Source organism: Macaca mulatta, chromosome 15 (genome assembly GCF_049350105.2).
Source record: "Macaca mulatta isolate MMU2019108-1 chromosome 15, T2T-MMU8v2.0, whole genome shotgun sequence".
NCBI classification, from domain to species: Eukaryota; Metazoa; Chordata; class Mammalia; order Primates; family Cercopithecidae; genus Macaca; species Macaca mulatta.
Window position 1 is genome coordinate 99,964,691 of NC_133420.1, and position 12,319 is coordinate 99,977,009.

Genomic DNA, 12,319 nt, shown 5'->3' on the forward strand with positions numbered 1-12,319 from the left:
TAATATATCGTATCTGTGGGAAGTTTTTAAGACATGTGAAAGGAGAAAATAACCCTATATATAGTTGTTTTATCATTTTGCTATTCTGTGATCCAATTTCATAAACTAAAACATGATAATTTAGCCACACACAACTGAAAAAATAGAATGTTCATGTTTTATATTTAAATAAGACGAATTTTCCTGGTAATATTTATTGGAGATTTTTTAATTAATGAAAGTCAAATACTTGCAATGTAAAAATTTTGGAAAATACAAGAAGATGAAAAAAAATGAAAATTCTTGAAATGCCACAACCCAGAGATATCCACTGCTAATATTTTGATGTAATTTCTACCAATCTTTATTTCTATGCTTTGTGTATTTACATTAAAATGATAGCATAATGGTACACAATTTTAGGTATAGTACTCTTTTTTCACATAGCATTGTAACACATATAGTTTACAATGTTATATTTTCCATATCATTGTATATTCTACAGGGCACCATTTGAAATTGCAACACATTAAAATTATATGAGTGTGATATAATCTATTTTTTTTTTGCCGGAATCTATTTAATCATTCTTTCAGTATTGGGCATTTACATTGTTTCTCCTTTTTCTATTTCTTACTAGTTTATGAACATAATTTCAGACAAATGTTGTGTCCAAATTTAGGATTATTTCTGTAGAATGGATTCCAAGAAAGGGGTACTAGGGTAATAAAATGCACGTAACTGCACAGAGAGATTGTGCCACAGAAGGCTCCCATGAGAGCCTGTATTTTACCAGCCAGCGTTGTGGTTTTAAATTATGCCACTCTGATAAGTAAAAAATGTTATCTGATTGATTTATTTTGCATTTCTTAAGTACTGGTAAGGTTCAACCCTTATTCATATTTATTAGCCATTTGTAGTTCCTTTGAGAATTGAGCTTTGTAACATTTGACCATTTATATTGGGTGTTTTTTCTTTCCAAATTATTAATATCAATTCCATGTGTTAAAGATACTAACCCCTTTTTTAACCTTATTTCACTCTAAGGGAAACTTTCTTCCACATTTGACTCTCCCAATGGTATCTTAAAATTGCTGTCAAATTGACATCACCATAAATTATTTGCCCAAGGTTTCTTTGGCCTAGAATAGACTATAAGATAGTGTTTATTGAGACTGCAAGCTTACATGAATACCAGCTTGTGGTTCCTTGTTTTGTTTTGTTTTGTTTTGTTTTGTTTTTTTGAGACAGGGTCTCACTCTATCACCCAGGCTGGACTGCAGTGGTACGATTTTGGCTCGCTGCGACCTCTGTCTCCCGGGTTCAAGCGATTCTTCTGCCACAGCCTCCCGAGTAGCTGGGATTACAAGCATGCACCACCACGCCCAGCTGGTTTTTGCTTTTAGTAAAGATGGGTTTTGTCATGTTGGCCAGGCTGTCTTGAACTCCTAGCCTGAAGCGACCCACCCACCTCAGCCTCCCAAAGTACTGGGATTACAGGCTTAAGCCACTGCGCCCTGCTGTGGTTCCAATTTTTAAGAAAGATTTTTTCACCTTTCTTAGCCCTGTGCCAAGATTGGAAAAACATGGGTTTCACTGCAACCCCCGGTGCATTTTGGAGGATGCAGCCCTTTAATGTTCCAGCTTTGGTGAGCCTCCCTTAGGAGACTCCCCACCTTAGGAGGTTTTTCTTTCTTAGGGGCATATAAATTAATGGTATGATCAATGGCATCTTCAATTTCATAAAATATGGCATGTGTCACAGATTTTTCCAGTTTGGAGAATGTATCAGGTTTTTAATGGAACAAGTTTTTTAACTCATAGGTAATCAAATCTATTGACATTTTCCCATTTTGATTTTTGATTTTATTATCTATTTTTTAATAATAGCTTTATTGAGATAGAATTAAGATGTGTACGCTTCACCCTTTTAAAGCATACAGGCTTACGATTCTTGATTTATTCACAAAGTTATGTAATCATCACCGTTTTCTAATTTTTTAAATTAATTAATTTATTTATTTTGAGATGGAGTTTCAGTCTGTTGCTCAGGTTGGAGTGCAGTGGCGCAATCTTGGCTAACTGCAACCTCTGCCTCCTGGGTTCAAGTGATTCTCCTTTCTTAGCCTCCCAAATAGCTGGGATTACAGGCGTGAGCCAGCACACCCAGCTAATTTTTGTATTTTTAGTAGAGATGGGGTTTCACCATGTTGGCCATGCTGGTCTTGAACTGCTGACCTCAGGTAATCCACCCGCCTCAGCCTCCCAAAGTGCTCGGATTATAGGCATGAGCCACCATGCCCGGCGATTTTCTAATTTTAGAAAATTTTCATTACCCCAAAAAGAAACCACATACCCATTAGCAGTCACTCCCCATTCCGTCCTCTTCCCAGCCCCTGGCAACTACTGATTTACTTTCTGTCTCTATGGTTTTGCCTATTCTGGCATTTCATATAAATCATATAATGTGAACTTTTCTGTTTGCCTTTTTGCACTTAACAGAATATTTTTGAGATTTATCTGTAGCATCGTAGCATGTATCAGTAATTATTCTTTTTATTGCAGAGTATTCCGTTATATTGATATACCATAGTTTGTTTATTCATCAGTTGATGGATATTTGGTATGTTTCCATTTTGGCTATTATGAATAATGCTGTTACGAACATTCATGGACAAGGTTTTGTACGGGCATATATTTTCATTTCTTCTGAATATATACCTAGAAGTGGAATTGCTGGGTCAGATGGTAACTCTCTGATAACATTTTAAGGAACTGTCAACTCTTTTCCAAAGCAGCTGCATCATTTTACAATCCCACCAGCAACGTATACAGGTTCCAGTTTCTCTGCATCCTCACTGACATGTTATTGCCTTTTTTTCTTTTGGCCATCCTGGTAGGTATGAACTAGTATCTCACTGTGGTTTTGATTTACATTTCTCTAATGACTGATGATATTAAACACCTTGTATGTGCTTATTGGCAATTTATATCTTCTTTGGAGAAATGCTCACTCAAACCCTTTGTCCATTTTTAGTTGAGTTGTCTTTTTATTATTGAGTTGTAAGAGTTCTTTGTATATTCCGGAAACAAGTCCGTTATCAGATATATGATTTGCAAACATTTTCTTCCATTCTGTGGGTTGTCTTTTTACTTTTTTGATAGTGTCTTTTGAAGCACAGCATTTTTTAATTTTGACGTCCAATTTTTTTCCTCTTGTTGCTGCTGCTTTTGGTGTGATCTAAGAAAGCATTGCCTAACCCAAGGTCATGAAGATTTACTCTCATGTTTTCTTTGAAGAGTGTTATAGTTTTAGCTCTTACATTTAGGTTTGTGATTCATTCTGATTTAATTTTTTTGTATATGATAGGAGGTAGAATCTATCTTCATTCTTTTGCATGTGGATAGCCAGTTGTTTCCCCACCATTTGTTGAAAAGCCTATTCCTTCCCCCGGTTGAATTATCTTGGCACTCTTATTGAAAATCATCATGAGAAAACATAAACCAGACCAAAAAAAAAAAAAAAGAAAAGAAAGTCGATTGACCACAAGTATACGGGTTTACTTATTGACTCTTGCATCTGTTCTGTTGATCAATATGCCTACCCTCATACCAGTACCATACTATCCTGATTACTTCTCGTTTGTATTGTTAAGTTTCATGATCAAGAAGTGTGAGTCCTTCTACTACTCTTTTTCAGACTGTTTTGGCTATTCTGGGTCCTTGTATGTCCCTCTGAATTTTATAATGTTTGTTAATTTCTGGGGGGGAAAGCGTAGCTGGTAGTTTGATAAAGATTGTGTTAAATTTGGGGAGAGTTGTCATCTTATATCTTACATCCCATAAATGTGGGATTCTTTTTATTTAAGTCTTATGCTTACAAAGGACTTCACCATTGAAGAATCAGATACATGTTCACCCATATTTTTCTTTTACCTTTTATAGATTGTTTTTTATGGTTTTTTTTTTTTTCTTTAATCTAGGTTGTGTTCATTTTGGTGTATGAAGTGAGGGAGATCTAACCTTGTTTTTTCCCAGGTAGTTAACTGTTGTCCTAAATACCACTTATTGAATAAGATATTTCACTTCAAAGCACAGTCAAGTACTTCATCACTTTTGTTTATTGCGTAGATAGTAATGATAATGCTTATAGTCCTGCTACAGTGGGAAAGGCGATTCCTATCTGCTTTCCTTGCTTTATGTTTTCTAACATTTATCATGACCTATAATGACCTGTACTTTAGGTCCTATGCTATAGGTTTTACTTAATGCCTATCTCCTTTATTTAAATGTAAACTAGCTGGGCGCAGTGGCTCATGCCTGTAATCCTAAGACTTTGGGAGGCCAAGGTGGGCAGATCACGAGGTCAGGAGTTCGAGACCAGCCTGACCAACATGGTGAAACCCCATCTCTACTAAAAATACAAAAATTAGCCAGGCGTGGTGATGGGTGCCTGTAATCCCAGCTACTGGGAAGGCTGAGGCAGGAGAATCACTTGAACCCGGGAGGCAAAGGTTGCAGTGAGCCGAGATTGCACCACTACACTCCAACCTGGGTGACATAGCAAGACTTCGTCTCAAAAAAAAAAAAAAAAAAAAAAAATTGTAAGCCGACTGCTGTATCCCCAGAACTTAGTGAAGGGGTGTGGGTTTGGAGGGTGCACATATTGTTATTTTTATTTGTTGAATGTATGAAGATACCATGACATGTATACTGGGTCCGATCTTCTCCTTAAGGTCCAGGACAGATCCCCACTACAGGGTAATTTTAACCATTCACTCCCTCTTCTGGCTCCACAGCTCATCCTTCCATCTGCTCATTCTCTTATATCATAGAAACAAGGCTCCTCAGCACTCCATCTCTCTCCAGTTCCTGGTATATTTTTTCCTCCTTTACCATCACCCTATTGGAGATGAGAGTTGGATGTACTTGGTGTCTCACTTTTTTATCTCTTGTCACTATTCAGTGTTCTCCAGTGGCTTTTGATCCCACCACTCTCTCAAAATGTTCTTTTTGAGGTAATCAACAATTATTGCTTAAGCCATTGAACAACTTTCAGTCTTTTTTTTTTTGAGGTGGAGTCTCTCTCTGTTGCCCAGGCTGGGGTGCAGTGGCACGATCTCAGCTCATTGCAACCTCTGCCACCCAGGTTCAAGTGATTCTCCTGCCTCAGCCTCCTGAGTAGCTGGGACCACTGGCATGTGCCACTATGCCCAGCTGATTTTTGTATTTTAAGTTGAGACAGGGTTTTGCCATGTTGGCCAGGCTGGTCTCGACCTCCTGACCTCAAGTGATCCACCCACCTTGGCCTCCCAAATTGCTGGGATTACAGGTGTGAGCCACCGCACCCAGCCACTTTCAGTCTTCTTAAAACTCTCCAGCATTTGAGACCACTGATATCAGTTCTCTGTGAAATACTCTCTTCACTTGTCTTTCGTAACTCAGGACTTCCCTGGTTGCCTTCCAGCCTCTCTTCTCCTCCTTGGTATCCTTTGGAACCTTTTCATCCCTGCTTACTCTTATTGTGGTTGTTCCTCAGGGTCCAGGCTCTGACTTGGTCTCTTCTTATACAACACTTTGGGTAATTCCCCATTCTCCTAAGGGTTCAGTTACCATCTGTGTACTTGCAACTTACTCCCCACTCTTCTAGCAATTCCCCTTGCCTGTCCACTCCCCGAACTTAAGCATCCACTGGATTCCACAAGCTCAGCATGCCCAAAATTGAATTTAGCTGCTTACCACCCCAGAGTCTGCCTCTCTACCTGGGTCGACGTCCTATGGAAGGCCACCACAATCTGCCCAGTTATCCAGCCAGAACGCTGGCATCATCCTTTGACCCCTTCCTTCTGCTTACCACCCATGTGCAGTCACTCGGCAACACCTATCAGTCCTCACTCTGCAGTATCAGGAGTGCAGCCCTTCTCTCACAGTACCTCTCCTGATTCAGCCACTGTGTTTTTTTGGTTTACAGGTTTTATTTTATTTTTTTTGCATAAAGTTGTGGCCCCAAACAGGTCTCTTTGCCTCCCATCATGTACCCATTCAATCCAATTTCCCCACACACACCACAGCTAGAGGAATCAGTTTAAAATATAAATGTGCTCTTGCTGATTTCTGTTAAAACCCTTCCATGCTAATAATAATAATGCTAAAGGAAATAAACATCCATGGATTCCCTGATGCACAAAGTCCTTAACTTTTACTTTGCAGATTTCCTGGCACACAGTAGGCACTCAATCGTTATTTGATGAATAATGCAATGAATGAATGGAATTTTTATCTAATACCACCATTTCAAAGGGAAGTTAAATTATTAGAAAAGTAGACACTTTAAAACACAACTTTAAGATGTTTCATCAACCATGGTTAATTCAAAGCCCTTCATGCCTAGAGGCATACTCCCCTCCCACCAAGAAAGTAGTACCTGGTCTTCAAGTTTCTTTTATGAAGTCAGTGTTTTTTAACCTTTTTAAATCCCTACATCCCACCCACAAGTGAGTCATTCTGCCAGTGTAATAATGTCTACAAAATCCTATAATATTTCCTGGAAATACTAGTCACCATTATGTTGAAACTTCACTGAAATTCTCCATACGGATAATTCGTCTAAAGTACTAAAGCTTAGTTTCCTGCATAGAATATAAGAGTTAAATTAATTTGTTAAAGAAAATAAACTGTTCTAAGATTTCAGAACAATAATGCATTCATGCAACAAACACTCATGCACCTATTATGTATCTAGCACCACACAAAGCACTGATTATATAGAAAGCTTTTTAAATATTGATTAGTTCCTCCCTCAATAATTTAATAGTCTGTTTTGAGCCAGAGATTGAAACATGTGACAGATCTATAATGAAACAGTTGCTAATATTTCCGAATATGCTACTATGGGTACATGGAGAGAAATAAGAGAAAAAAAAGACCAATTCTTCCAAAAGAGAGCTCACAGATAAAAAGATATTTCAACTAAATCCTGAAAATGTAACCCAGAGTTCATTAAGAAGAGAGACAGGAAGGGCATCTCAAGGAGAAAGAACAGCATGTGCAAAGGCCTAAGGGCAGAATGAATATGGTAGGTTCCAATATGGCAGAAGGGTGAGCTGAAAAGTGAACATAGAGGTGGTCGAGTGGCAGAATGCAAGGCTGGAAATGGGCACAGGATACCTACTGCCAGCCATGGTTGAGCCAAAGACAAATTCACGTGTTTCTGTCACACAAAAGGAAGCACCCAGCCACCCAAACCAGCTCTCAAGGTTACCCAATCAAAAGAGATCCTGAGAACTGAATTTCTGCAAAATCCAAGCTCTTGTCTGCTGAGTGAGATCATTCCTTTAAGGAAGAAACTCACCACTTGAGACAAAAGTGAACTCTTTGTTGTGGTGCTATGTGGTCTTGGCAGAGGTTTGTTTTCCGGTCTTCTCTGCTCCTCATTATATGTGATGCTGATAAAGAACAAAGGGTTACTTCTTTTTCCAGGCTTTTGGCCCTCACTCCATGAAATGCCATGAGTATAGGTCTCCTGAGTATCTTTTCCTCATTACACGGCTCTCACCCTGATCACATTTCCTTGGTACTGCCAAAAACCTTTTGATCATAGCTGTTTCTTCGTTTAGAGAAATAACACTGACCTAAGAACTATGATGTAGAAAAGCAGTTTTCAAACCTTTTGGTCTCAGGGCCACCTTACACCCTTAAAAATTATGAGGATACCAAAGAGCTTTTATGTGGGTGATAGCCTATATTTCACATATTAGAAATTAAAATTGAGAAAAGTTTAAAATATTTATTAATTCTTACCAGTTAAGAAAAAAATTGCATGTTAACATCAATTTTTAACACAAATAATTACAAAAAATAATTATATTTTCTACAAATAATTTAGTGAGAAAAGTGGAATTGTTTTACCTTTTTTTTTTAATCCTTAATGTCTGGCTTAATAGAAGATAAGTTGGAGTCGCACATCTGCTTCTGAATTCAATATGTAGTGACATCACAGTCATGTAACATTTAGAAAACTACACATGTGAGAGAATGAAAGTGAAAAAGGCAAATAATGTCTTATGATGATGATGAAAATAATTTTAACATCATAGATCTTCTGAAAGGGTCTCCGAGACTCCCTAGTGGTTTCCAACCCACATCTGAGATCCTCTGATTTAGAAGTTTTAAAATACAGCCAGGCACAGTGGCTCATGCATGTAATCCTGGCACTTTGGGAGGCCAAGGCAGGCAGATCACCTGAGGTCGTGAGTTTGAGACCAGCCTGACCAACATGGAGAAACCCCGTCTCTACTAAAATACAAAATTAGCCGGGCGTGATGGTGCATGCCTGTAATCCCAGCTACTCGGGAGGCTGAGGCAGGAGAATCATTTGAACCCGGGAGGTGGAGGTTGCGGTGAGCCGAGATTGCACCATTGCACTCCAGTCTGGGCAACAAGAGCAAAACTCCATCTCAAAAAAAAAAAAAAAAAAAAAAGAAGTTGTTTTAAAATACTATATTGAAAGACAGGAGTTTATTAAAGGTCTATAAAAGTTAGCAGAGATGATAGGTTGATGAGTGCAGCAAGCCACCATGGCACATGTATACCTATGTAACAAACCTGCACATTCAGCACATGTACCCTAGAACTTAAAGAAAAATAAAGTAAAATAAAATAAATAAAAGTTAGCAGATAGAATGTTAAGGCAGAGGCCAGTGTGATAATAATAGCTTCTCGTAAAACAAGTGTGACCACTATTTGAGAGAGTGGAGAATTAAGATAAACATGACTTATTTTTTAAACATTCAAAAATTTCTTCCCCTCAAAGAAAAACAAATTCAAGGTTTATCTTTTTTTCCCCTCAGTTTAACCAGAAAACAGAATACTAAAGAGCTAGAAAATGAACCACCTAGAAAGCAACTTAAGAAGAAAAGAAAGACACCTGAGGTTCATGCTTGCTAGTTCTGTGACCTTGGGCAAGCCACAATCTTTCCATTCTCAGTTTCTGGACCTAAAAAAAGGCCTTTCTCTTCCTCATACATGTGGATGATTTGAGATATGCAATGTGAATGTTGGCTTCCAGACTCTAAAGCCCTCCACAAATGTTATTTATTAGGATGATGATATTATTATGATTCTAAGACTGCTCGAGGGACAGATAAACCTTCCCTTCTCTTTAAGTGGAGAGATTGCCCTCCATTCTTCCCTCATTTGTGTGTCCCAAAGTCCTTCTCCAATTAAGTTCTTGCAAGCAGGCTCTGGGAAGGCCCCAGATGAGCTGTGTAATCTAAGCTTTGAGATTCCCAAGGCTCAACAGAATTACTCTAATACATTTACTATCAGACTACCCCTTTATGCAAACCTCTAAAGGAAGAGAAACACTGCCAAAAACATATTCAGGGAAAAGCATAAACAGGCCTCAACTTCCCTCTCCCCCTCCCTCCAAGGAAATTCTCTAGCAGTATTAAGCCAAGAAGAATTACTGCAGCAAAGAGTGAATGTAAATAAGGATGGCCCAGCTGCCACTTAAGCAACTTCCATGGACGTGTCCTCCATGAAGTCCCAGGCTTCAGCAAGCATGATTGATGGTGAAGTACATTTTCATTAGTTCAGGTTCCCAACACACTTCTGAAGTTGTAGACTGCTGTTTAGACAAAGATTGGAAGTGAATTATACGTCTGACATAAAACCATGACCTAGAAAAGACCTAAAGGGTAGGAAAGGTCAGTGGAAAGTCACAGAAAGAAAAAAACAACCAGAAGTAACTTGGCTAAATTGGGCAACATGAGTATAAGATTAAACATTGGCATGTTTAGAAATCCCCGGTCCCAAGTTAATAAAACCAGGGTCGTGAGAATTCTCTATACTTTACCATCTGTGCTTATCAACTCACCCATCCTCCTTCCAGCACTAGAAAAACATTGTTTGGAGGGGGGAAAATTATTCTTCAGCAGTAAAACATTTGAATTTTACCTCAAGTAAGACTTTATTTCAAAATCTGGAGCGAAATTTTTTTTTTTTTTTTTTTTTTTTTTTTTGAGACGGAGTCTTGCTCTGTCACCCAGGCTGGAGTGCAATGGCACGATCTTGGCTTACTGCAAGCTCTGCCTCCCGGGTTCACGTCATTCTCCTGCCTCAGCCTCCCAAGTAGCTGGGAGTACAGGCGCCCGCCACCACGCCCGGCTAATTCTTTTTTGTATTGTTAGTAGAGACGGGGTTTCACGGTGTTAGCCACGATGGTCTCTATCTCCCGACCTCGTGATCCGCCCGCCTCCGCCTCCGCCTCCCAAAGTGCTGGGATTACAGGCGTGAGCCACCGCTCCCAGCCGAGATAAATTTTAACTCTTAATTTGCTCTAGGATATTCTGATTTAAGTCAAGTCATTTAGACAAATAGCCAATTTGTCATATTCATCAGATGAAACAATTTCATCTCCCTTTCCATATGTATAAAATAAGCCTCTTGTCTTCTACTCAAATAATAACTAAAATGTTAATAAATAATAAAATATTCACTTTTAAATAAAATATTAATGTGATTTTACAATAAATATCTGTATTTGTCCTTTTCCTTTCTGTCTAGCTTTGAAGGCCTCACCTTCTAAGAAACGGTGCAATTCCATCGCCGCCTTAAAGGCGACTTCACAGGAGATCGTATCCTCAATTAGCCAGGAATGGAAGGATGAGAAGCGAGATTTGCTGACCGAAGGACAAAGTTTTAGCAGCCTTGATGAAGAAGGTAAAGATGTGTAACTTTTTTAAAAAGACAAAAGTTCTTGTGATTTATTTATACAAGTAAATTTGCAGAAGAAAAATTTAAAAATACCTGTTCTAAGAAATAAAATCTATTAAGTTTTTAAAGGATAGCTACAGTGGCCAGGCGTAGTGGCTCACGCCTGTAATCCCAGCACTTTGGGAGGCCAAGTCAGGCAGATCACTTGAGGTCAGGAGTGCGAAACCAGCCTGGCCAACGTGGCAAAACGCTGTCTCTACTAAAAATACAAAAAAATTAGCCAGGCATGGTAGTGGGCGCCTGTAATTCTAACTACTCAGGAAACTGAGGCATGAGAATTACTTGAACCTGGGAGGCAAAGGCTGCAGTGAACTGAGATTGCACCACTGCACTCCAGCCTGGGCGACGGAGCGAGACTCTGTCTCAAATAAATAAATAAATAAATAAATAAATAAATAAATAAATAGGATAGCTACAGTAAGATGCGGTTCATGCAAGTTTTAACTACCACATAAAAAATACAATTTATGGTTTATGATAAAAATTAGACAATACTAATTCAAAAAGAAAAATGTCTACTTTCATTACATGATGGTAACAAATACTAACATTTTGTTGCTTTTACTTCTAGACCTTATTCTGTGCATGTACACATACACACATGCACAGGTACACATGCACACACATACATGCAATGGAACAACAAGTTGTCTCTTCATTTAGGTTTCTTTAATGATTTTTTTTTTTTTGGGTACCCACTGGTAATACTCGGGAGGTACTACATGTTCTTTACTTTGAAAGCTTCATAACCATGAGCAGGTACCAAGAGAAGGAAAGAAAAGAGGCAGAAAGGAAAAATATGGAACGTTTCATGAATTTGCATGTCATCCTTGCACAGGGGCCATACTAATCTTCTCTGTATCGTTCCAATTTTAGTATATGTGCTGCCAAAGTGAGTGCTTTAATGAATTTTTTTTTTTTTTTTTTTTTTTTTTTTGAGACGGAGTCTCGCTCTGTTGCCCAGGCTGGAGTGCAGTGGCCGGATCTCAGCTCACTGCAAGCTCCGCCTCCTGGGTTTACACCATTCTCCTGCCTCAGCCTCCCGAGTAGCTGGGACTACAGGCGCCCGCCACCTCGCCCGGCTAGTTTTTTGTATTTTTTAGTAGAGACGGGGTTTCACCGTGTTAGCCAGGATGGTCTCGATCTCCTGACCTCATGATCCACCCGTCTCGGCCTCCCAAAGTGCTGGGATTACAGGCTTGAGCCACCGCGCCCGGCTGCTTTAATGAATTTAAATAAAGTTTTATAATATTTTTCTTGTGTGGCTTGTACATACACCTTTTGTTAGATTTATTTCTTGGATAAATGCAGAGATATTGATATAGTTTTTTTTTCTGGATTTTTTAAAATAGTACGTTTTTTAAGAATTGAGTTTTCTGGCCATTTGTTGCTATTGTATGGACTTCACATCCTTTTTGTCTTTTTTTCTTTCTTATTTGCTGGCTAGGACTTCTGGTACAATGATGAATAGAAACAGTAATTGTAGACAGCCTTGCCTTGTCCTGATTTTAAAGGGAATGCTTCTAATGTTTCACTATTGAAAAAGAAGTTTGCTGTATTTGAT

At 38.7% G+C, this 12,319-nt stretch overlaps 1 protein-coding gene and 1 non-coding gene across 4 annotated transcripts in view; one reads left to right on the top strand and one right to left on the bottom strand.

Moving 5' to 3' along the window:
• Positions 1-12,319, top strand: part of PIP5K1B (phosphatidylinositol-4-phosphate 5-kinase type 1 beta) — a 306,505-nt gene that overhangs the window by 219,572 nt on the left and 74,614 nt on the right. For all 3 annotated transcript variants that reach the window (XM_015117852.3, XM_077966192.1, XM_077966191.1), the window contains exon 12: positions 10,546-10,701. In XM_015117852.3, the coding sequence (XP_014973338.1) occupies positions 10,546-10,701 (156 nt within the window). The remainder of the gene's footprint in view (positions 1-10,545; positions 10,702-12,319) is intronic.
• On the bottom strand, positions 11,549-11,655 carry LOC114672958 (U6 spliceosomal RNA). The gene has a single exon (XR_003723472.1). It is a non-coding gene; the product is annotated as a U6 spliceosomal RNA (small nuclear RNA).